Raw genomic sequence first — 26,213 nt, 5'->3', positions numbered from 1 at the left:
CATGCAAGACAATCTCATGTAACATATGACAGAAGATGCTGTCCTAGACAGGAAGTTAGACTCTGGAGCTCTCTTGAGCTTCTTCTATGAGTCAGGCACCATACTAAGGCTTCATAAAAGATAACATTATTGGAGATCTTTTCCCCCTACTCATTGTAGAAAATTAGGAAAACACAGAAAAGTCTAAGGAAGAAAAACTTGAAACCTCTTGTCATTCTATCTTGGTTAATAGCAAACATATCTGGATCTAAAATCTGACTCAAACATATTCATTATGATATCTTAGACAAGTCACTTAACCTCCTGGAGTCTCAGTTTATTCATCTTTAACACTGGTAAAATGAGACCTCTTTTATAGGATTTTGGTGAAAATTAAATGAAATGACAGATGTAAGGCACCCTAGCATAGTAAGTGATAAGTAGTAAATGTGCAAAAAAATTTTTATATGATTATTATGTCCATAAATTTGTTGTCACATTATATGTTTCTACCTTTTTCTCTTCTCATTATATCTTGAGCATGAAATAATCTTTGGGTCCATAATTATTTATTTATTTTATGGGGGCATAGTTTTTATTACCGAGTAAAATTCCTTACTATGAATGACTTAGTAAATAATTTTATTATCAGATTGTTTCAGTTCTAATTTTTTGTACATAATAAGTAATGCTGTGATGAAAAATCCTTGTACTTAAATCTTGGTGCTCATTTATGATTTTTCCATAGGATAAGTTTCTAAAAAATGGAATTTTTATGGCTCTTGCTTTTTTTTCTTTTTTCTGGGTTGGTCTCCGGAAAAGTTGTACTGATTTACCTTCTCACCGGCGTTGGCTGAAAGTGCCTGTTTCACAGCACCCTCCCTGACACTGGGTATTATTTATTTGTTAGAACCTTACTGATTTAACTGGAATATATCAGGCATTGTTTATAGGCCTTATTTCATCTTCACCACAACCCTCTGAAGGGTCCATTTGGTAGCCTCTTGTCCTTGATTGGGAAAACAAGGCTTCCAGAGGTTAAATTCTTACCCAAGCCAGTACAGGTATACATCGTTTTATTGCGGGTCACAGATATTGTGTTTTTGGCAAATTGAAGGTTTGTGGCAACCCTGTGTGGAGCAAGGCTACAGACATCATTTTCCCAAGAGCATTTGCTCACTTTGTTTCTCTGTGTCACATTTTGGTAATTCTTGCAATATTTCAAAAATTTTTATTAGCATTATATTTGTTATGGTGATCTTTGATGCTACTATTGCAAAGAGATTATGACTCACTTAAGGCTCAGATGACAGCATTTTTTAGCAATAAAGTACTATTAAAGGGGATTTCCCTGGTGGCGCAGTGGTTAAGAATCTGCCTGCCAATGCAGGGCACAAGGGTTCGAGCCCTGGTCTGGGAAGATCCCGCATGTCGTGGAGCTACTAAGCCCGTGTGCCACAGCTACTGAGCCTGTGCTCTAGAGTCCTTGAGCAACAATTACTAAGCCCACATGCCACAACTACTGAAGCCCGCGTGCCTAGAGCCTGTGCTCCGCAACAAGAGAAGCCACCGCAATGAGAAGCCGGCGCATCGCAACGAAGAGTAGCCCCCGCTCGCCACAACTAGAGAAAGCCCACACGCAGCAACAAACACCCAATGCAGCCATAAATAAATAAATAAAATTAAAGAAAAAAAAGAATGCATTAAAAAAAAGTACTATTAAACTAAGGTATTTTTTTTTTGGCATAATGCTATCGCACACTTAATAGATTACAGTATAGTGTAAACATAACTTTTATATGCGCTGGGAAACCAAAAAATTCGTGTGACTCACTTCATTGCAGTGGTCTGGAACCAAATCTGCAATATCCCTGAGGTACTCCTGTTAAGTTGTTGGGCCAGGATAAGCCTATTTGGTCCTTAACATGCTGACTGTGGCTTTTCCCCTATACCACACTGCCTCCTGCTGGTGCCCATGGAGAGGGCATGAAGTCCTGAAATTCCTCAAATCAGATTCCTTAGATGAGAGTTAGGTATTTGTGATAAGGAAGAGAGTGATGTTGGGACAACCATATAATGGTCGGACTTTGAAAAATGGGGAGAAAATTCATCAAGCTTTTCACTTAATATTTATGCAATTTATGTGAGTTATACCTTAACTTAAAAAAAAAGAAAAATGAGAAGATTTTTGATAGAGAAGAGGAGGAAAGACTTTCCAGGCAGGCAATGGGTGAGTTAATAAAAATAGCTCACACTTACTGAGTCCTCACAACAAGCCAAGCCCTTCACTAAGGGCACTGGAAATAGTAATTCATTTAATTTTCATACAATCACCATGAGGTACCTCTATTATTTGTACTTGACAGATGAAGAAACAGGGGCACAGAGATGGTTAAGTAACTTGCTCAAAGTTACACGTCTAGCAAATGGAACAGTCAGGATCTGAGGCAGGTAATTTGGCTCCTGGTTAAGGCAGGCAGACTGGGATCACAAAGTAGCCACACTCACCAAAGATCTGTCAGACTGACAGGCCTCTTCCCCTATTCTGGAATGTTCACCATACAAAGATTTTGTCAGATCAGGAATACTGTACAGATTAAGGTCCGTGTCTAATTCATTCAAGGATCCATCATGTCATTTCACGTCCTCATTGATGCTGCCACTTGCCCTCCTGAGTTGTCCTTTAGTGACCCCAAACTTGATCTTTGCTGATTCTAGTCCAGTGGGGTTGGTAGAACAGCTTTTGAAGCTAGACCAGTTACTGGGCCTCCCATGGAGGGGGCACACCCACCCACCAGAAATGGGATTTCTCTCTTTAGTCCAGATACTGGGTGGTGAATTCCAAGAGCATCAGACATACTGATAGTTGGCTTACATCCTATGTCCCTACTTCCTTCCTACACCACTCAAGGCCTATCCAGTCCTTTGGAAATGCCCCTTACTCACCCACTCTTCTGCCTGTGGAAGATATGGTAGATGTGGAAGATAAGTGATACACACAATTAAGAAGTGGGGAACAGGCTCTCCAAGGTCAGTGTGGCAAACCCATCACAGAAATGCAAAGAAGTAAGTAAGGCTCAGGAACACGTCCAGTAAGGTGGAGGATGGAAGTGGATTTGGAACTGGGGTTGGACAAGAACAGACTTGAAAAGGAGAAAGGGACCTCTCCAGGCCTATCTACAAGGATAGAAAGGGAGAAAAGAACTCAGGGAAAGTATCCTGTGCAGTCATAAGATTATGTAGTCAGCTGTTCTGTATCTAGAAAATCATGACACAAACACCTAAGAAATGGGAAGCAGCTGTAAGAATGTTCCTGTTTGAGTAAATGTAGTTTGTTGGTGGACATGAAATTAAATTTCAGTAAATATAATTTGCTGGTGGTACGGTTTTTCAACATGTATCAAAATCCTTACTCACGTGCCTATTCAATTCTATCCAACCTCAAGAAATGTGACAGGCCCGGGCCTAGGTTCTGGGATGCAGGGTAAAAAAGAAGACAGAGTACCAGCCCCCAAAGAAGCTAACTGTGAAGAACGTATTTCAGGAAGGGTGAAGTAGGAGGTGCTAAGGAGGGAGCAGCAAGGGGATTTAACCTAATCCAGAAAGTCAAGAAAGGGTGAAATGTCTTTTAAGTGAGGCTTGAAAAACGAGAAGGATTTAGTTAGGCTGGAATGGACAAGATGAAGGCTCTGGGCAAATTGAGTAGTAGGTGAAAAGGAAATGATAGAAGTTGTATACACACACACACAAAACGTGAGCCCAAAATGAGGTTGGCAAATAGGCGAATTCTTCAGGCTTTAGAAGTCATTTTAAGGAGTCTGCACCATGTTCAAAAGTAAAAGGGAAGAGTGATGAGTGATGAGTGAATGTTCTGATCCGTGTTCTACTGTGTATTCTTCGACTCAGTAATTCTACTTTAAGGAAATTATCCTAAGGAAATAATTATGAATTTCTGCAATGATACAGTTAAAAGGATGTTTCTAATATTGAGACCGTCTAGAATTGCAAAATTTTGAAATAACCTAAACGTCTTACAGTAGTGGTTTAGATAAAGAAGACGTTGGTTCATCCATATATTGGAATGCTATGTAGCTGCTAAAGATACTGTAGAAAAAAAAATTAATGACATGGAGAAATGCAAAATGAAGGTTATATAAAATATACATAGTATAATCTCAGTATTGCGTGCGCACACGCACACACACACACACACAAATAGGTATACAAGACACTGGAATGCTATAAACCTAAATGTCAACTTACCTTTTCATGTGGGATTATGGCTGATTTAAATGTTAACGTGTTTATTATTTTTTCTAACTGTTCTAAATGTGCTATTTTTGTAATTTAAAAACTGTCTTAGAAAAAAGAATTAAAAAAGAAAAAACAAAAAACAAAAATTTAAAAAGAGAAAAATTTTAAGAAAAAAAATTTTTTTTCTAATTATACATCTTATATGTCTTAGAGGTTCCTGCGGTGCCGGCCATATTCTATTTCTTGACCTCGGCTGGGTTAACACTGGCCTTTTGCTTTACTTGTTAAAATGTTAACTTGTTTAATAAAGTTTCCTCTCTGCATTTTACATTTCACGATTTTAAAAATGTTTAATAAGCTTCACACATTTATCTTTCAATATTTTATACACAGCCCAGCGTCTCTAGTATAGCGTTCCACAATTTCGGAGCAAAGTTGACACCGCCAACCGCCGTTGGTTTACCCGTCTAGGCAGCATGGACTTCAAGTCCCAGCAGGCATTGCGGCCGACACACCGGGAACTACGGGGTCCGAGAGGAAGGCTGGGAGCGACCGGTCCTTGCCCTCCCAGAAGCCCGCGGGCGGCTCGGAACGCCGTCCATATCATGGCCGCGGGAGCCGGGACGGCGGGCTCCGCTTCCGGCCCGGGCGTCGTGCGTGACCCGGCGGCGTCACAGTCGAAGAAGCGTCCCGGCAGGGAGGGCGCGCAGCGATCGGACGCGATGGCGGGAGGAGGCGGGAGCAGCGACAGCAGCGGGAGGGCTGCAGGCAGGCGGGCGTCCCGCAGCGGCGGGCGGGCTCGGCGGGGGCGCCACGCACCGGGGCTGGGGGGCGCCGCGGAGCGGGGCGCGGGGGAGGCGCGGCTGGAGGAGGCAGTCAACCGCTGGGTGCTCAAGTTCTACTTCCACGAGGCGCTGCGGGCCTTTCGGAGTAGCCGGTACGGGGACTTCAGGCAGATCCGGGACATCATGCAGGGTGAGGGCCGGGCCTGGGGAAGGAGGCTGGGGCTCCTGGGAAGGTGATCTGTGGGGCCCGAGTGTAGCGGCTGGGGGTCGGCGAGCCAACGATGTCTTCTTTCCCAGCTTTGCTTGTCAGGCCCTTGGGGAAGGAACATACCGTGTCTCGGCTGCTGCGAGTTATGCAGTGTCTGTCGCGCATTGAAGAAGGGGAAAATTTAGGTATGGCTATTTTTTATGTTCTTCTCTGGGCTTTACTTATTTAGGGTTACGTTGTTTTCAAACTTACATCCTAGACTGAAGGGTTCAGGGTTAAGGTGGGCTACTATGTTTCAATCACGGTGTTTATTCTCTGGCCTTAGTTTTCTCCACTTAGTATTCTGTTGGCTGCTTTTCTGTGTTTTTTATTTCCTCCCACCTGTTTCTTGCTCGCCCCAACTTTGTTGCTATCTAAAGTGAATTATGTGAAGATGGCCATTTTTCCTCCATAGTAGAGTGTTTTTAAAGTACGAGCACTTTTTTTTTCTTTTCCTAAATTGAACTTGACAGCTGTTTAGCAAAATGATCTTTAGCTTCTGGCCGTTTGTATCTGATCCTGCCATTTGAGATACAGATGCATGTATTAAAAAATAACTTTTTACTTGTCTTGAAAATTAATCACTTGAAATTCATGGATTTGAATTTGGACCCTTAACATGTTTGTAAGCCTGTAGCCAGTATGTCAGCAAATTAAATGCAAATCTTACTATATTTGCATGTTTCTTTTCTATATATATATACATATATATATATATTTGAACATAATTCTTCTGCTCTTTAGAAAATAGGTTAAAGTGAAAATTGTGCTCTTTGTCCTAGACTGTTCCTTTGATATGGAGGCTGAGCTCACACCACTGGAATCAGCTATCAATGTGCTGGAGATGATTAAAACGGAATTTACACTGACAGAGGCAGTGGTCGAATCCAGTAGAAAACTGGTCAAGGAGGCTGTAAGGCTCTATTTTAAATTTTTTTTCTTTTACCAAAGATCAGAGGTCTTTGAGGATCAGTGCTTATCTTTTTTGTGTGGGGTGGAAGACAAACAGGGATGGAGAGAGAGCAAGTGAGCACACTCAGAACACATAACTCACACACATAGATGTTATTTCATCAGGTGACCCCTTCCTAGCCCAGACTTGGAAAGAACTGTTAATGGCAGGTGCTCAGCTTTTGTGATTTTGGTGGTCTCCCTAGTGGCCCTGGCAGGAGGGGCCACAGTACACAGGAAGTGAGTTGGCATTGAAGAATGGCATTTTGTAGGTTATTATTACCATTCAGAGCAGCATCGTGAAAGGGCTAAAAGTAACTGGCCTAGGATCTTGTCACCTTTGTTTATTATAGACCAAGGAGAATAGCTGGTGCCTTGGGAAATGTGGGACTGCTTTGAGCTCTTTCATGCAGTTGCAGAAAGAGGCTTAGGGAACATTCCCCTTGAACAGACAGAATCAGAGGTGCTGAGATATCAGCCATTTCGAAAAACAGTAGTGGTAGAAGGCTGGCGCAGGCAGTATTCTCGACAAGAAAAAAGCTTGTAGAGTGTCTAGGAATTTGGGACTGGAACTATGTCATGGCTCAGGTAGCTTCAAGTAGTGGAACTTATTTATATTTAAAACATTGAAGCAGCCATGGAAACCAGTCAGAAAAAGCTTTTTCTTCTCCAATAACCAAGGCTGGGGGTGTGGAAGCAGATGCAGAGGTGGGGACTGAAGGACAACAGCTCAGCATTGCCTTGGCGGTAAAAGTAAGGAAATTGGTAAGAAAAGATAACAGCACCTCGTAAAAGGATGGGATCTTGGGGGCGGGGGCGGGGGTAAGGGACAAAACCTTGTTTAGCAAAGACTTTCTGTCCCTTGGCTATGTGCTGGGTAGTCAGACACCCTGTTTAAAAAAACAACAGTTAAAAAACTGTGTGTGGGGTGCAGATATTTTATTTATTCAGTTAAGGACCTTGGGCAGGAACTACTGTTGGTCTTACAAAGAATGCTTAGAAAATTCCAATTCCAAGGAGGAATGATTGCAAGAATAGATTTTTAGTATAGGTAAGTCAGGTTTGTGTTAGAGGTAAAATACCAGAAAAGACATATTAGCAAGGGAGGAGAAATCCAGGGCTACTTTCAGAATAGCTAAGGATATTTTGGATGGGAAGAAATGGTACCAGTTCAGGGTAATTCATGTAACTACTGTTAAGTAGCCAGCTAATTCAGAAATGTAACTCCTTCAGAACACAAGGGGTATAGATCTGTCTTCTGGCTGCTCTTCTGGTAGAGTCTGTGGGCTTTTATCTTTCAGTTGAATATTTATTATTTAAGTTCATAGATCTCTTGTTTGGGGGCTTCATTAGGAAAAATCTATTAGCAAAATCCAGATTCCCTTAAAATAGTCAACCATTTTCTTATGTTGACTCCCTTCTGCTTTTTCATTTTCCACCAGGTACCAGATCTCTTGTTACTATATTACTGTTAACTGCTGTGTAACAAATTAACCCCAAATTTAACAGCTTAAAACAAATATTATCTTTCAGTTTCCAAGAGTCAAGAAGCTGGTAGCGATTTAGCTGTGTTTCCTACTCGAGGTCTCTCATGAGGTTATAGTCAAGCTGCCTGCCAGGGTTGCAGTCATCTCAAGACTCAACCAGGGCTGATGGGTCTGCTTCCATGCTCCCTCACATGGATGTTAGCAGGACTCACTTCCTCGCTGGCTGTTGGCTGGAGACTTCAGCTCCTCGCCTCTCCGTAGGGCTTACAACGAGGTAGCTTGCTTCCCCTAGAGGATCCCAGAGAACAAGAGCCCAAGACAGAAAGCTGTAGTCTTTTATAAACTAATCTCAGAAGTGACATACCACTTCTGCCATATGCTCTTGGCCACACAGACCTGACCAGCTGGATTTGTGGGTGGAATGGCACTATGCAGGAGGTGGGTATCATTGGGAGCCATCTTAGAGGCTGGCTACCATAGTTACCTTGATATCCAAGTTATTAAATGATACCGTATCACATGTCTCTTTGATTTATTTTTTTTTAAATTTCTCATTTAGTCATAGAATTTGTTACCTTGGAATGCATAGGCTCATTGAGGCTTTTTGATGCATTTTTAAGATCTCTAAAGTATCACAGCAATTTATCTTAAAGTTTATTAAATTTTTTAAAAAGTTTATCAAATAAGTTGTTTGTTAAGTTAGAGCTTCTCAATGTATGATCCAGGGATCTTTTGCAGGTCTTCAGGACCCTTTCAGGGGTCAAAACTTTCTTTATAATAATGCCAAAATGTTAGTTGAGGTTTTCAGTGCACTGACATTTACACTGATGATGCAAAAACAGTGATGGGTAAAATTTCTGGTGCCTTAGCGTGACCGTGACCAAGGCAGTGGTAAATTGTACTGGTAGTCATTGTATTCTTCATTGCCACATGCTTGCAGTTTAAAAAATAAAAAACAGCCAGTTTCAATTAAGAATGTCTTTGATGAAGCAGTAAAAATTACTAATTTTATTAAGTCTCGAGCAGACGTTTTTCCAGTATTTCGTCTGACAATATAGGAAGTTTTTCTGTAGCATTTCTGCTGCGTACCAAAACATGATGGTTTTCTTCCGGATAAGTACTTCTGTGATTGAGTTGCATGCTGCTGATCTAGCTGCTTTTGTAATGGAATACCATTTTTACTTGAAATAACTGACAAACTTTGGTTATTCAGATGTGGTAATCTGGCAGTCACTTCAAGGAAAACAAGTGACAGTATTTGTTGGCAGAGGTAAAATTCAAGCTTTCAGGTGAAAATTAGAATTTTGGAAAACTTATATTCATGTGCTTGGTAGCTTCCCAATATTCAGACTTTTCTGATATGACTGATGGTGATATTAACAACTGTGATTTTAAAAAGATTTTTAACGAATGTATCAACATTTGGAAGATCATAACTCAGTAAACCAGTAATTTCCAAATGATCGATGAATTGTATTGCAAAATCATTCATGGGTAACAGATCCATTAAAAGTGCAAGACAGACTAACAGATTCTAGTGTAATAACGATGAAGAGTTCACTTGCCAAAGTTTGGTGTAGAGTCAAAGAAGAATGTCCACATTTTCTGAAAGAGCTATTAAAATACTACTCCCTTTTCCAATTTTATATCTGTGTGAGGCCAGATTTTTTAATATATTTCAACCAAAACAACATATCACAACAGAAGAAATGCAGAAGCAGATATGAGAATACCATCTTTCTTCTATTAAACCAGATATTAAGGAGATTTGGAAAAATGTAAAACAATGCCACCCTTCTCATTAAACTTTTGTCTCATTAAATAAGTAATTTTTCATAAAGATATGTTATTTATGTTAACCTGTAATGAGTTTGTTATTTTTTAATGAATAATAAATATTTTAAATTTTTCTCAGTTTTATATTTCTAATACAGTGAATACAACGGATATAACCCACATAAACAAAAGCTCTTTGGGGTCCTCATTAACAGTTTACAGTATAAAGAAAGAGTCCTGAGACCAAAAAGTTTGAGAATTGCTTCTGTAAGCTGATAATAATATTGAGACTACGTTGGTTTTCTTTTCATAACGAAAAGAGAGATGCCTCAGATTTCTGTGAACGGGAGAGAGTAACATATATGGCATGTTCTTGGGAAGCATTTAGGTGTTGCTTTTGCTGTGCACCTTTGGTAATAGCACCTTGATTTTCTTTGAGGACCTTACCACATTTGAGAGGCTGGTGCATCAGACACAATGTCTTAAAACTTTAATTCTTGAAACAAAAAGCTTTGTCAAGGCTTTTTGAGCATCTGTGCTTCCCATAACAGCCTGGTTTCTTTGGTGAGTTTGCTTTTTTAGCCTTTCTTCACTTCTGTGAGTTTGGTTTTCTCTTCTTATGTCCTTTCTGGCCTTGCCTCCAACATAAACCTATCTCACCTGTATTGAAAATCTGTGCTTGGAATTTCCCTTTTGTTTAAGTTAGCCAGAGACCATTGCTATTGCTTAGATGGTAAGAACCTTAACAGAAACATAAGAGAAGAAATTATACTTATTTCAAAAACTTTCAAGTTTTCAAAAAGCAAAGTTTGATCTCTTAAAAAACAAAAACGAAAAAACTTCCCAGGAAATTAATGCATAGTTTTAAAAAAGCTCACAGTACAAACTTCGGAGGCAGACTTTCAATTAAGATTTTGAAAGCATTCACATTTCCTTTCTTGTTTCACAAATTAAGCATAGTAGGAGCTGTGTTCCAGTTCTGGGAAAGATAGATAAGCATATTCTTCTTTCTTTTTTTTTTTTTTGGCCACACCACATGGCATGTGGGATCTTAGTTCCCTGACCAGGGATCAAACCTGTGCCTCCTGCAGTGGAAGCACAGAGTCTTAACCATTGGACCCAGGGAAGCCCTTCTTCTGTCTTTCTTAATGCAAGCATAAATCCTGGACAGAATGAATGGAGAACTCAGAAATGTAAAGGGCAGTAAGCAAATGGAGAAGACCAGAATATGAAGGTCCACCAAACTGGTGATGAGTAGATTACCATTTTTTCCCTTTCCAGTATCACCAGGCCTAGACTTGAAGGATCCTGAAACCTGGAAGTACACCCCAGGTGTGGATAGAAAGAACTCCAAGAGAGGCTCTCTCTGGTCTGAAGAGCAGGAAAGGGTATCTGCTAAGGGTCAGAGAAGGTGGAAGAAATCTCTTTTTTTTTTCCTTTTTTCCCTTCTCTATCCTAGCACCCAGGCAATACTACACTGGTAGCAGCAGTGACCCAGTGATGACAGAGGCAGGAGGGCAGGCACCTAAACGTAAAGGAAGAGAACCCTTTCTCTTTAGCAGTGGAGCTGTGATTCCCAGAAGTTGAAGTGGATTCCATTCCTTTTTTTTTTTACTGTCTATCCTGAAGCTTAGTCCTGGATGCAGATGCAGTTAGTGTGTGGCAGAATAGGGAAACTAAGGCCCCAGGAATGCAAGGCTGGTTCAATATTTGAAAATCAGTGAATGTAATTTACCCTGTTGGTCCAAAGGAAAAACCATATGATCATATCAATTGAAGCAGAAAAAGCGTTTGACAAGATTCAACATTAGATCATGGTAAAAACACTCAGCACACCAGGAATAGAAGGGAACTTCCTCAACCTGATAAAAGGCATCTACAAAAAAAACTACAGGTAACATCATAGTTAATGGTGAAGAATGGAATGCTTTGACCTTAAGATCCAAAGTAAGGCAAAGGTGTCCGTTCTCACCACTTCCACTCTACATCATACTAGAAGACCTAGCCAGTGCAGTAAGTCAAGAAAAATAAATAAAAGGCAACAGATTGGAAAAGAAGGAATAAAATTGTCCCTTTTCCCAGATGACATGGCTATCCATACAGAAAATTCCATGGAATATACCAAAAAAGCTATAATAAGTAAGTTTAGCCAGACTGTAGGATACAAGATCAACACATAAAATCAATCATATTTTCATATGCTAGCAGTGAAATGAAATGAAAATGAAAATTCTGCAATGAAATTACCAAAACAGTCATTTACAATAGCTCAAAAAAAGAAAAGAAAAATACTTAGGTATAAGTCTAACAAAACGTGTAGGATCTGTATGTGGAAAAAAACAAAATGCTGATGATGAAATCACAACCTACTAAATGGAAAGACATACCCTGTTCATGGATTGGAAGACCTAATATAGTTAAGATGTCAGTTCTCTCCAATTAATCTATGGATTTAATATAATTCTAATCACAATCTCAGCAGGATTTTCTGTAGATACAGACTGATTCTAAAAGACATATGGTAAGGTTAAAAAAAAGACTAAACTAACGAAAACAATTTTGTAAAAGAAGAATGAAGCTGGAGGACTCACTACCCAATTTTAAGAATTACTATAAAGCTACAGTACTCATGACTGTAGATATATAGATTCGTGGAACAGAAGAGAGTCCAGAAATAGACCCACACAAATATGACTGATCAATTTTTAACAAAAAATGTGAAGGCATTTCAATGGAAAAAGATATTCAATGGAAAAAGGATAGTCTTCAACAACTGGAATTAAAACAATTGGATGTCCCTATGCAAAAAATAAATGAACCTTGACCTACAACTCATACCAAAATTGATTCAAAGTGGATCATAATCTGAATGTAAAATGTAAAGCTATAAAACTTTTAGAAGAAAACATGAAAAAAAAATCTTCATGTCCTGGACTTAGGCAAAAAGTTTTTAGATATGACACTAAAAGCAAGATCTACAAGAGCATAAAGTGGACTTCATCAAAATTAAGACTTCTGAGAAAAACACTGTTCAGAGAATGAACTCTCAAAATGAACAAGGAAACAAACACCCCTATTTAAAAAACAACAACCAAAGAGAATACACAGATGGCAAATAAGCACATGAAAAGATGCTCATCATTTAGTCAATAGGGAAATACAAATTAAAACCACAGAGAATACTGGGACATATCTATGAGAGGGGCTAAACTTTAGAAACTACTAACACTAACAAGTGCTAGTGTGAATGTGGAGCAACTGGAACCCTCATACATTGCTGATGGGGTGCAGAATGGTATAGCCATTCAGGAAAACAGTTTGGCCTTTTCTTATAAACATGCATTTTCCAAATGACCCAGCAGTCCCACCCCTGGGTATTTACCTTAGAGAAATGAAGTTATGGTCACACCAAAACCTGTACGTAAATATTTTAACACCTCTATTCATAATCACCAGAGTTGCAGACCACCCAACTGTTTTTCCAGTGGGTGAATGGATAAACAAACTGGTACATCCATACAACAGAACACTGCTTCATCAATAAGATAGCAGGAACTACTGATAATGCAACAACACAGATAGATCTCCAGGACATTATACTGAGGGAAAGAAGCCAGACTCAAGGCTACATCCTTTAAAAATTAAGCTGTGTGATTTCATATATACTGTATGATTCCATTTATATGACATTCTGAAAAGATGAAACAGTGAAAAGATCAGGGGTTAGGGATGGGGAGGAGGTGACTACAGAGTGCAGCACAAGGGAGGTTTATTGGATCCATGGTTTTCTGGTATCATTGTGGCGGTTACAGAAGTTGATACATGTGTTAGAACAGTATGCCAAAAAAGAGTTAATTTTACTTTATGCAAGTTAAATAACATTTTAAAACATAATAGGACCTGGGACTTCCCTGGCGGTCCAGTGGTTAAGACTGCCTTCCAATTTGGGAGGTGTGGGTTCGATCCCTGGTTGGGGACCTAAGATTCCAGTGCCTCGTGGCCAAAGAACCAAAACATAAAACAGAAGCAGTATAGTAACAAATTCAATAAAGACTTTAAAAATGGTCTACATCAAAAAAAATCTTAAAAAAAAAAAAGTAGTAGAACCTAAATGATTTATAAAAAGTAAAACCTTTGTATGCTTCAAGAAAGTAAGTATAGTCTTAGTATCGTTTTTCTGCTGAAAATGATGTAAAAGTGAATATGATGATCTGATTACAATGAAAAGACTTATTTACTTTGTTCCCTCCCTGGCAGTAGGAACTTAGTGTTGTGCCTGTTCTTCAGAAGCGTTTGACATCACTTTCCTTTGCCCTTTATGGCTGTGTTCAGCATGTGGAGGACAGAAGCACCAGAGATTTGTACTTTCTGAATTCCCTTGCTAGTCCTCCTTCTCTTGGTCTGTATGTTTCTCCTTAAATTCTTCCCTGTGAAGACTGAAAATATCTATGGACCAGTTTTCCTTCGCTTTTTCATGTGTGAGATAGGTTTCTTTGAGACTGGATTTAAGGTAGCTACTTTATCCTGTTAGATAACTCCAGGTGGTCCCAATTTTTCCTCGCTTTTCTAATTTTTAAAAAAAGTGCACATATGTTTTTTAAATATCCTTTTTATTTTCAATCACTGTTACTTGCCCTCTACATATGTTCTCTTGGGGTTTCTTGACCGAAGGATTCTCCTTTTTCTCTGTGGCTGATGAGACCTTCTCATCCTACCTGAAACTCTGTCCTCTTTCTTTGCTGCTTGTGGCTGAGCTGGGTTTGTTTGTCTCAGCAATTCCCTGCACACTTTAACTGGAGTTGGCCCGCTGGGGTTTACAGTCATGAGAGGCTGTGCTGGTTCTCCTAGCGAACTGGCCTCAGGCCTTTCCTGAATGGAACTAACAGAACTCTGTGGTCAGCAAATTATTCCCCTCCCCCCCACCACCCCGCAACAGTATCTCCTCCTCTCATTCCCCCCATTACATCAAAGCTTTTGCATCCAAAAAGAACAAAACCAATTGTTCTGGGGACCTGGGATGACTCCTGTCCATTTTGCCTTTCCTTAGGAGGCCCTATTCAGATTGGGTAAATGGTCTGTAATCCAGGAGATCAGATTTTGCTTTATCAGCTATTTTTTTTTTTAATCCAATGTAACGTTGAAAATCTACTATCTTACACACTGAAAGAGAGGGTACGGTTGTTCATACGCTTGAATAATAATTGTTAGTTTTTAAATACAGGAATTTGATAGAATATGAAAAAGTTCTTGGGTATGTAAGACTCAGTTTTACTTTTTAGTTGAGCTTATTTTGATATTTGATATTCTAATTACACCTTTCATTATTACAACAGTTTAAAAAAAGTCTTTTTCCCCCTTTTGTAGGCAGTCATTATTTGTATCAAAAACAAAGAATTTGAAAAGGCTTCAAAAATTTTGAAAAAACATATGTCCAAGGACCCCACAACTCAGGTAAGTTTGATATATTTTTGCTCCCATGACCTAAATCCAGCTCATTGCCTCTTGTGGGGAAACAGGGAAAGGGTTCTCTGTCAGGAATGTTATCTAAATATTCGCCTTTAAACATTCAGCACCTTAAGCATGTTGCCTTTTATATCCAGGATAACTTACTGTTAGAATGGCTTTTCAAAAATTTGTTTGAAAATTTACATAAATCATTTACTTGCCCATTTCTGTCAGGTTTCTGACTGAACTTTAGTAATCAGCACTGGTATTAACACTTCTGACTTCACATAAACGCTGATCCTGCAGACTTAAGAATCTGCCTTGGTGAGGACTTAACTCCTCTATTTTCTGGTGTCAAAAGCTCTGTTGGTACCCTGCTATTATTTTTTTTCCCTTATAAATATAAATTTTCAGTTTTTGAAAAGGTAATACATATATGTAATACAACATTCGAAAGGTACAACAAAAGAGCTTAGTGAAAATTCTCTCATGTCTGACTCAGCCGTCTCGTTCCTCTCCTTAGAGGCAACCAATGTTTTTTTCTTTTATTCTTAACAGAGATATTCTGTGCATATGCAAGCAAATAAGTATGCATGTGTGTATATATACAGACATACACATATATCCATTCTTCCTGTTCTTCCCATATACATATGTGAGCATATTCTACACACTAATTTGAGCATTTTGTGAATTGCTTTTTCCCTTAATATATCTTGGAGATCTTTTTATATTAGTACATAGGGAGCTTTTCATCCTTTTTGGTTTTCTTTTTTGGAAGTTTAAAAATCTTTATGTAAAAGTATAAAGGTACTTTAGATCCTAAGTTCTTCATCCTTTTTTTTTTATAGCTATATAGTAACCTACTGTGGCTGATCAGTAATTTTTTGACCTGTTCTACATTGTGGTAGGCTTCCCTTCTTATATGTGTACCAGTGATATTCATTGACAGCATTGTGAAAGTTCTGATAGCATTGTTTTAACTCATCATCATTGAATTTTTACTGGAGTTTTTCTTTCTCACGTTGCAAAAATTGGTCCTTTGTGTAGAAGCTGAGAAATGATCTCCTGAACATTATCCGTGAAAAGAACTTGGCCCACCCTGTTATCCAGAACTTTTCCTACGAAACCTTCCAGCAGAAGATGCTGCGCTTCCTGGAGAGTCACCTGGATGATGCAGAGCCCTACCTCCTCACGGTGGGGCTTGGCCTTCTCTTCCCATAACTGTGATGTAGCCTGGAGGATGTGTAGGCAATTAGAAAAGGACAGCTCTTTTTTAAAGTGAAAAGAGTAAATGTGTAGAAAAAACTGAATTATATGTGCTATCTTTCTTAATTAAATGCCTTAAATATTCAGAAGCAGAGATCCTGGCAGAGGCAAATGCAACATTCCTGGTTTCCCTCACCTCCCATTTTTACTTCCTCTATGTGTGATTCATCTGTGTGGTTAAAGTAGGAGAACATTCAATTACAATTGATGGTGGTTCTCAAAGGAGATGAAATCTGAGTTAAGTTTGGGAGAGGAAGAGTGGTTTGATAGATGTGGTATGATGGGGTTGTTAACAGGAAGGAGGCATAACTGGAGAAAAGTGTGACTAGAGTATGATTAGCAAGAGAGGCCAAATGAAGACATACTTTAACTGGATCAAAGGGATAAGCACAAAGAATGGATGCAGTGAGGCTCAAGACAGCACAGGGAAGAATTAGAACCTAGTCTGTCATAGAAGGTGGACCATGAACTGAGTGAGAGGGTTTTTTTTTTTAAACAAGGATTTTGAGAGTGTTCAAATTATCCTAGTTCCTAACAGTAGATCTGCAAGGCCCATATCAGGATAGTGTCAGTGATCCTAGCAATCATTTGGCAACTCTCAAAATTATTTGTAAAGCAGATAGTTTGGAGTGTTCAAGGAGCAAGTGTCAGGATACTTGAGCCGGCCTAGGAACCCTTCCTTCATATTCAGGTAACTGGAAAATAACCTGTCACTGTTTCTGTTGAGAACAGAATTCTCAGCTCTTAAGATACCACTCCTTACAGACATGCGATCTAAAATGGAATGACACTGGACTGACTGGAAATGTGTAAAACTCCAGTCTGAGGGTGACAGAGGAGCAGCTGGAGTTAGAGTAAGATTGGCCTACTCAGGGCTTCATGTGGTACAAGTAAGGATTTTCAAAGAGTTGTTAATAGGCAAAACATCTGTGGAAACAGAGTCATGAAAAATTCTATACACAAACTAAAAGACATTAATGTAGACATCAGTCATCCCTAAGTTTCAAAAAAAAGAAGATTTGACTTTTGCATATGACCCCAAAGGTCTATTAGGTATTCAGAAACTAAATTAGGGATGAGATTGGAAGGATGGAAGAGGAGATACAAAGTAAAATCATTTAAGTATTTGTTGTCCAAAATAACCTTTCGGAATTCTTGTAACGTCAAGATGCTTTTAGCACCACTCAGATTGAGTTCTCCTTTAGTACAGAAAACTGTGAGCCATTTTTTGAGGGAAGGAAGGGAGGAAGAAATTTGGGATAATTCTTGTAAGTTCTTTCCCTTTTTATGTCCTCCTCTAGTCTATGCCTAAATTGGATTTGTAAGTGAACATGCTTGCATATTGAGTATGTTCATGGTGAAAGAAGCAGAGTTAATGAAATTCTGTGACTTCCTCTTCCTCACGACATCTTTCCTTTCCCAGATGGCCAAAAAGGCTTTGAAATCTGAGTCTTCCACCTCAACCACAGTGAAGGAAGGTAAACAGCCAGCACCAGAGCCTGTGGAAAAGCCACTCAGAGAACCTGCCAGGTGAGAGAGATGCCCTTTTGTGATGTTGGCTGAGACACTGGGGTGATGTGTGGGAAGCATAGTTGTCTTCTTGGAGCAGGATTAGTGGTTTGACCTCTTAACATGTTACTGGGTTACTCGTAGAAGGCACTGTGGGATATACGGAGAACATCCTGGGAAGATGGGAATATTGAAAACGGGATGTCAGATCCTTGACAGAAGTTCCTGACTGGCTATTCCTCAAAGGTTCTTTCCTTCTGTTTCTCTCTCCTTGCCTCACCTGTATCTACTCAGTACTTCCCTGTTGATACCTTATCTCTTAATGCAGTGTTCAAACTTGTGAATCAGATTCCCAGGACCAGTTAACAAAGCAGAGGCCACACGTTTAGATGTCTTTGGGGGCCCAGTAGGAGATGTAAAGGAGCAAAGTGGGTCTAGGATAATACAGTTGAGAGCATGGGACTGGGACACAGAGAGGGCATGCTTTCGAGCTTCGTGTGATTGTTGCTATGTGAGATGTCCAAAGATGTCCAAACTTCAGTTCAAATTTTTATGTGAGACGTCCAAAAAAAATTTTTTGAGATTTCCCAATTTTTGAATGTTGGCAGTTAGTCCAATTTAAAAAAAAAAAAAAACTTGAATAGCTTAGACAAGACACATCTGCCAGCTGGGTTTGGCCTGCAGGCTGCCAGTTTGCCCTCTCCTAACAGTTTTTACTTAAAACGTCCAAATGATAGATGAACTTTATTTTGAAAAGGCAGTTTCTCATTGTTCCAAGACTGTGTGGCACTATTCTCACTCTGAGAAGTCTCAAGATCCCATTTATAAGTGCATTGTAGGAGAAAGAGGGCAGAATGGAGACCAGTCTTTTTTACTTCTGTCACATGAAGGTTGGACTAGGACAGCTGGAAGAAGAGTTTAGACTTCAAGGTGAGATTGCTGGATTATCAGTTGGTTGTCCAGATGGACTTGTAGTTGTTAGGCACTACACAGAGTTCTTGCATTGTGGAAAGCACCGCTTTAGTCCATGCAGACTAATGGGTTAGACAGCACACAGGCTGAAGCGGTCTCTGGAGGGAGTATCATTGGCCCTAGTTCCTTTAGGGTTCTCTTACTTGAAGTTTAAGCTCCATAGTTCAACTTACATATCATATTTAAAGCCTCTGCTTAACACACTTATAAATGGAAGCTTTTATAAATAAAGCTTTTATCACGCACCCTCTCTGTTTTTTTTTTAAATAAAGAGTTCTCAACGTGAGGAATTTCTAATTTGAAGCTTCCCACTTTGAAAAAGTTGTGGCTGCTTGGACAAGCATCCACAACGGTGAAACTGATCTCTGTTATGTTTGTATTATTTGTAGGCAGCTACAGAACACTCCAACCACCATTGGAATTATGGCTCTGAAAGCAGCTTTCAAGACTCTGTCCAGTGCACAAGATTCTGAGGCAGCCTTCTCAAAACTGGACCAGAAAGATATGGTATTTCCTAATAAAGTGTGCCCACCATCACCAGCCCTCAAAAACAAGAGACCGAGAAAAGATGAAAACGAAAGTTCAGCCCCTGCTGAGGGTGAGGGTGGCTCTGAACTGCAGCCCAAGAACAAGCGCATGACAATAAGCAGATTGGTTTTGGAGGAGGACAGCCAGAGCACTGAGCCGAGCGCAGGCCTCGACTCCTCCCAGGAAGTCATTCCTGCTTCACCATCCAAGCCCACCATCCTCAACCAGCCCCTCCCTGGGGAGAAGAATCCCAAGTATGAAGACCTTCTTTGTAGAAGTTTTGGGGCTGGTTGGTGGTCCTGGTTATGCCTGGTATTGCTTCCGGGAATGAAGTAACTTTCAGCTAAGTTATTCACCACCAAGGCTTGCTCAGACTGCTAGAATGTGACTCAGGGTGGGGAGTGACGTCGTAGCCATCCTGCCAGTTCTGATGCCCCGCATGTGGGCTTCCAGGCATTGCACTAGGCAGGAGTGAGGGTGAAAGGGTGTCCGAGCCTCGTACTCACCGCTGCTTCCATTTTTAGCAAAATTCTGAGTGCCTTGACTACTAAATATTAGTCTTGTTTGTTAAAGGAAGTTTGTTTGAATTGGGCCACGTTATACTTTGATCCTTAAAAGAGATTTATGAATATTTATAGTTTTGCACGTTCTATGAGCATTTGAGACTTGGCAAATTCAGTAATTACTAATCTCTCACATTCTGCTAGGTTCTGTGGGGCAGTGGTTAGAATGCTTTCATTTTGCTCCCCATCATGACCCCCAACCTGGCTTTCAGTTTTGCTACCCTTTGTGCCCTCTTGTGGATCTTTCCTCTAGGCAAACTGGTCTGCTTGCTCTCCCTGGAACCCTGTTTCTACTACTGTACTCTTCTTGCTGCCTCTCATTCCCCACATTCGGACTATCATTCCTCCACCATTGCTTGTCAGAATCCCATCTGTCTTTCAAAGAGAAGAGAAGCTGATGTTGACTAAATACTTTCTGCGGGCCAAGCACTTTCACGTATTATCTTACTGAATATCTACACTCCTCAGTCTGTGAGTGATTTACTAGCCCCACTTTATAGGTGAGGAAGGTTCAGAAAAGTTACTAACTTAACCTGAAGTCACACAGATAAAAAATGGCAAAATTGGGCTTTGGGATTTTTAATCCCAGTCTTGACACAAAAGCCCATGGCCTGTATGCCATGTACACCAAGCTGCCTCTTAAAACTCTGCCTCCTCCATAAATTTCCCCTGGTCACCCTGCTGTAAGTGATCACCTCACTGATCTCCCAAGGTCATTGCCATCTCTACTGCTGCTCTCTGTTACAGCTGTTTGGGGACCTGTGCCCTGGCATGCTTGTGCTGGGTGCCCTGTAGGGCTGTGGCCTCTGATAAATGATTTATACTCGGGCACAAATCTGCACTATATGCACCACTTCCTGCATTTGGAAGTGAGTGAGTCATTGGCTGGGCAGGCAGATGCAGTCAGCACACTATTACTCTCATTTGATACCTGATCTCCTCTACCCCTCACAGCAATTCTATGAACTATAAGTATTGCTCCCATGAACAGACAAGGAAACTGGAGAGAGTGCATGATTACAGTGGTTTTATAAATGGGAGACTCTGTGAAGGTTTCAGACATATTCACCTCTCTCATGTGTCAAGGGTATGAAGTATGATGGGTACTCTCAAGCAGAGGTTGGCAAATTATGGCCCCTTGGCTAAATCCACCTGCTGCCTGTTTTTGTGAATAAAGTTTATTGGAACACAGCCACACCCATGAATTATGTATTGTCTGTGGCTGCTTTTGATGCTACGTTGAGTTGAGTAGTTGCAACAAAGACAGTAAGGCTTGCAAAGCTGAAGGTACTACTGGCCCTTTACCAAAAAAAGGGATCCTATGACCCCGGCTCTAAACGAAGCATATGTGAGGTGCCTTGGGTGCTGCAGGGAAGAAGAGCTGGGCCTGGGCAGCAGAGTTGTGGGTGGAGCAACCTTGCAGAGGAGCAAGTGTTGAGCTGGCCTTGAAGAATGAGTAGGAGGTCATCCAGCAATATTGGGAGGTCGGTTCTAGGAAACAGGAGCCTCTTGAATTACAGCACGAGAAAGCCTGGTATGAGCAGGAAAATGTCATGTAGTCTGTATGGCAGAATACAGGACACAGAGAGGATGAAGGGAGAAAAGTCTGGATCGGTAGATGGGCCAGATTTTGAGTTCCTATTATATTCTATCAGGCAGAGGTTCTCAGGGGGGCTTCATATCACAATTACCTGTGCAGTGTTTAAAAAATATATATTCCCAGGCTCCTGTCTACTGAATTAGAAGGGACAGGGGAGTGTTCTCTAATCTGCTTTGCTAACTGTGCCCCAGATAAGTCTAATACACCTAATCAGAAAGCCTCTGAGCAGACACCACTGAGGGCTTTTGAACAGACACTGAGGGAAAGGAGAAGAGGAGGGTGGCTGGAGACTGCTGCCCGGTGAGCAGTCAGGACCCAGGGGAAGCTGGGCCAGTGGAATCGGAGGAGGGGAAGGCAGGATTAGGGTCTATCACCTAGACGGGAGGGCCACCACTACTAGATTTTTATATCCCCCACAGCACAGAACTAGTGCTTACTAGATAGTTTATTAACCAAACAAAGTAACAGTTCTTGGTTCTTGCAATTTAAGGGGCCACATGCAAAACTTCTATAAAAGGCTAGCAAAGGGTAAACATTTTAGGCTTTGTGTCTCTGTTGCATATTCTTCTGTTTTGTTTTTTTTTTTACAACCTTTGGAAAATGTAAAAACCATTCTTAGTTCAAGGGCTATACAAAAACCAGCAGCCACAGGCTGTAGTTTGCCAACCCCTCTAGACCACTAAGTTTTAACTTCACCAGTTAGGAGCGCAGTGAGCCAGGAAGTGACCCAGCTTGCCCGCACGGCCACCTAACAGTTAAGATGAGGACCGAGGTCTCAGCCCCTTCCACAACATGAGAAGTTAAGAAATACCAAAATGTTTATACATGTAATAAATGCTGAGTTCAGAGGAGGAGCAGAAAGTTACCAAGTGATCTGCAAAGATTGTCTGCAGGAAGAGTGAATAGCCACTTAGGTGAAAGTGATGGACCCTGAGGTTAAAATCAGTTTTTATCCCAGGACTTGGATAAATAGATGGAAAACTTAAACTGTAATGCTGTCTGACCTGTATTTATGAATAGTAATTGACACAGCTAATATCCTGAGAAGGAAAATCCTCGTGTAATTTTTTTTTTTTTTTTTTTTTTTACTTTGTCTCAAGCAAATCAGTTATTCTTAGAAATAACCCTTTGGGGGATATGATCCAATTTAAAATAAATAAAAGTAAAGGGTCCACCATTTGTCCCAGCCACTTAGGTAACTGCATAGAAAACTCATGGAACTCAAGGAATTTTTTCCAAGTTTATGCACTTATTAAGCAAACTGCTTTCATTACTCATTTGCAAAATACCCAGACAGCCTTAAAAATAAATTTTTTTTATAGCGGGGAAGGAAACAGCACTTTGTCTCTACTCTCTTGGTCAGGTTTTTCGGTGACTTTGATCTATGTAAATTCTTCAAAACTTAGTTCAGATACTTTCCATGTTTGTTTTGTAAAGGATGTTATAATTCTGAGGTCAGATTTGTGCTATGTTCTGTAAGAGTGACTATAATTTTCATTTATTTAATAACTTGGGTTTTGGATTATTTTTCAGGTTTGGGACTGTTTTTGGTTGCACCCAAGTACTCAAAATTTCATGTTCACAGGAATGATTCTTGTTTGCTTACTATTCTAATCTTTGATGGTATAAGTCCTTTACAGCTCTTTGATAATCTCATTATTAGTTTAGCTAGTATCTCTCCAGCTTCTATGAGGGTGTGTGTTACTGTGCCCGGTGTTTGGAGTAGACAAATGAGGATATGGTCCCTGCCGTCAAGGTGCTTATGGTTAAGGGTATGTCGTGATACGGTTGTGTAATAAAGTGGAAGCACTATCGTAAGGGCAGAGGAGCGGGGGCTTTTTGTATGTGTTGGGCAGGCTTCATTGAGAATGATGGCCTTGAAAGATGGGCAGGACTTCACCTGGCAGGGAAGGGAATCCCAAGGAGAGAGAACAGCAAATAGAGAGGCAGGAAAGCACAGAACTTATAGGAGGAAGCAGGAGCAGAGGGCAGTGTGGGTGTTGGTGGGGACAGGAGGAACTGATGAGAAATTGATGGGCCAGACTGCATGATCTTGATTCCCCCATATGGGCATTTAGGCTTCACTGTTTAGGCAATGAGGAGCCATCACTTAATAGAGGAGAGATGTGATAATTTTAGGATGATTGTTCAGGTGGCTTTGGAAGGGGAAGGGGCTGGGGGGACAGACTCCAGTTAAGAGGCTAGTGTAATACTGGTGAAAGGAATTGGACCATGGGCTTGGACTAGGGGAATGGGGAGGGAAAGGAGAACAGTCCAGAGATAGGAATAGAGCATGTCTGTGATGGAGGGGAAGGAGTTTGCAGCTCTAGGTTAGAAGAATGCTGAAATCTGTAATAGAGTCCAAACCAAACAACCAACCAACCAAACAAACAACAGGAAAATGAACAGATCGTTGAGGGGGATGGTGATGTATCCAGTGCTGAGTGTGAGAGATGGTCCTGCAACCTGGGGGATGTTGACATGGAGAGGCCTGGCCAGGTCAAGATTTGGGAGTTGTGTGTAGGTGAATCTCGAATGTGGTCACAGCAGAACAGGGAGGAATACAAGGCCACGAGTAGAGCTAAGGACAGAGTATGGGATGACCTGGGATGACTTTGTTTTACACTTTGTCCTCTCGCTGATGTTCCCTCAGAGTACCCAAAGGCAAGTGGAACAACTCTAATGGGGTTGAAGAAAAAGAGACTTGGGTAGAAGAGGACGAACTGTTTCAAGTTCAGGGTAAGCCAGATGATTCTCATTGGTCTCTCCTTGACACTTGCTGAAGTATAGGTGCATGTTACTGTCACATCAGTGTTCCAGAAATTGCTTGTCTCCAAACTAGAAAAAGTTTAAAAGTTCCTCATTGTGATTCATGAGGAATCAGTTTTATGTCTTTTCCCATTAAACAATGGAGACTATCAAAGCAACGCTTTATATTTAAAGAAAACTCCCGGTTTGGTTTACTAAATCCTATATTTAATTGTAGTTGATGTTCTTCCTAAGGTTTTTTAATTAGAAAAGGTAGAAGTGGTCATTCCTTACATATCTTACTTAAGTAAATAATCTCTTACCAGTTTCTATATATAAGTGTTTTTTTCTAAGATGAGAAACTTTACTTTTCCTTAATTAATATTGAACTTCATAGTATTTGCATTAGGATCTCTCCCACCACATATTTTGCACTCTGATGGAAATATATACATGCTAAACCTTAGTTTTGGAGATTCTGAAGACTTTTGTAACACAGCAGCAACAGTAATCCTTTGCCAGCCTCAAAGGTTTTGCCCTTAAAAATTACCTTTCATTGGCGAAAACATAGTTGGCAAAATCAAGATTACACAGAAAATGGGAGAAGTAACAATAAAAGTGGCATTAAATATTTTAAAAACAGGATATAAAAGTTCTAGAAAACATCCACTTCTGATGCAGTCCAGATTTGTCAGTTTCAGAAATCGGCTTCTACTATATTATGAAATACTTCATAATTTAAAAATAATGTGCTCCTGTAAGTATCCCTTTTCCTGAGTCACCTTTCTTCACTTTTCAGGAAGCATTACTGGGACAGTGGCGTCTGCTGAGGCAGACACTGTAGCAAGTTTCACATTTATGCAACTTTGCCTTTTCTTGCAGCTTTTTAACTGGCTCTTGTTGGCTTGAGATGCCATGTCCATTATACTTGTATACCCTACTGTAGCCCTCTGGTCCTTTAAAATATTATCTTGGTCCCTGTTTTTGAGGCCTGATCTATTTCCATAGGATGAGAGGGTAGAGTTTGACCAGATCTCACATGGTCTGTTGGAGTGGGAAGCAATAATTATTACCCCGTTCTTTTTGTTTGAAGAATTGAGCCAAATTTTTAAAAAATGTATTTATTTTATTTATTTATTTTTGGCTATGTTGGGTCTTTGTTGCTGTGTGCGGGCTTTCTCTAGTTGTGGCGAGTGGGGGCTACTCTTTGTTGCAGTGCGCGGGCTTCTCATTGTGGTGGCTTCTCTTGTTGCGGAGCACGGGCTCTAGGCGCACGGGCTTCAGTAGTTGTGGCTCATGGGCTCAGTAGTTGTGGCTCATGGGCTCTAGAGCGCAGGCTCAATAGTTGTGGTGCATGGGCTTAGTTGCTCCACAGCATGTGGGATCTTCCCGGACCAGGGCTCGAACCCATGTCCCCTGCATTGGCAGGTGGATTCTCAACCACTGCGCCATCAGGGAAGCCCCCATATTTTACTTATATCTAACAATCAGGGATTTGGAAATTCAAAAACAGTAAAACTGTGTTATTTCAAAGCAGTAATTAACAAGGGGTTATGAGCAGAAATTATATATATACACACACACACTCAAATATGTGTGTATATATATACACATAAATACATATATATATTACATACACATGCATATGTATATATATGCGTGTGTATATATATATTAGGATTTTAAATACCACAGTTCCTCAGTAAGTTTAGAAAATGATAGTGGTTTTACTAAAGAGCCTGAAATCCATGATTAACCAACATTTATTGAATGCCTGATTGTAAAGTATTTGTTTTGTACAGATTCTCATGGACTGAAATGATTGGTATCTTGCAAGCAGAGGACAAAACCAAATTATCCTTTAGTGATGTCCTTTCTTTTCTCAAAGTTTGTAAAATTTGAATCAAGTTTTCCCTTTGGGGACGCTCTATGTCTTTTTCTTGTGGTTTGTGCCGAGAAAGGTAAGCTCTGAAATGAGTCTACTTTTAATGTTTTCCAGCAGCACCAGATGAAGAGAGTACAACCAATATAACAAGAAAGCAGGTAATTTTAAATTCTCTTTTCTGGTTGTGTAGGCACAAGAGAGAGAAAATAAGTACC

The 26,213-nt window shown here is 40.3% G+C and overlaps 2 protein-coding genes across 6 annotated transcripts in view; one reads left to right on the top strand and one right to left on the bottom strand.

The window, feature by feature from the left end:
* The window catches only part of NIP7 (nucleolar pre-rRNA processing protein NIP7), a 67,970-nt gene that overhangs the window by 29,337 nt on the left and 12,420 nt on the right, over positions 1–26,213 (bottom strand). The window lies entirely within an intron of this gene.
* Positions 1–26,213, top strand: part of TERF2 (telomeric repeat binding factor 2) — a 36,023-nt gene that overhangs the window by 8,263 nt on the left and 1,547 nt on the right. The window contains exons 2-10 of one of the 5 annotated variants that reach the window (XM_082436161.1): positions 4,627–5,208; positions 5,316–5,411; positions 6,048–6,178; positions 14,844–14,930; positions 15,975–16,121; positions 17,617–17,723; positions 19,064–19,456; positions 24,019–24,104; positions 26,113–26,156. In XM_082436161.1, coding sequence (XP_082292287.1) covers positions 4,710–5,208; positions 5,316–5,411; positions 6,048–6,178; positions 14,844–14,930; positions 15,975–16,121; positions 17,617–17,723; positions 19,064–19,456; positions 24,019–24,104; positions 26,113–26,156 — 1,590 coding nt within the window. In that variant the 5' untranslated portion in view covers positions 4,627–4,709. Of the gene's footprint in view, positions 1–3,503; positions 5,209–5,315; positions 5,412–6,047; positions 6,179–14,843; positions 14,931–15,974; positions 16,122–17,616; positions 17,724–19,063; positions 19,457–24,018; positions 24,105–26,112; positions 26,157–26,213 lie in introns of those variants that run through there. The other 4 variants (XM_082436162.1, XM_082436160.1, XM_082436164.1 and 1 more) reach the window with 4 other exon arrangements.

The sequence above is a fragment of the Balaenoptera physalus genome (assembly GCF_965194825.1).
Source record: "Balaenoptera physalus genome assembly, chromosome: 19".
Lineage (NCBI taxonomy): Eukaryota > Metazoa > Chordata > Mammalia > Artiodactyla > Balaenopteridae > Balaenoptera > Balaenoptera physalus.
This window is presented reverse-complemented; position numbering and strand designations above follow the sequence as displayed.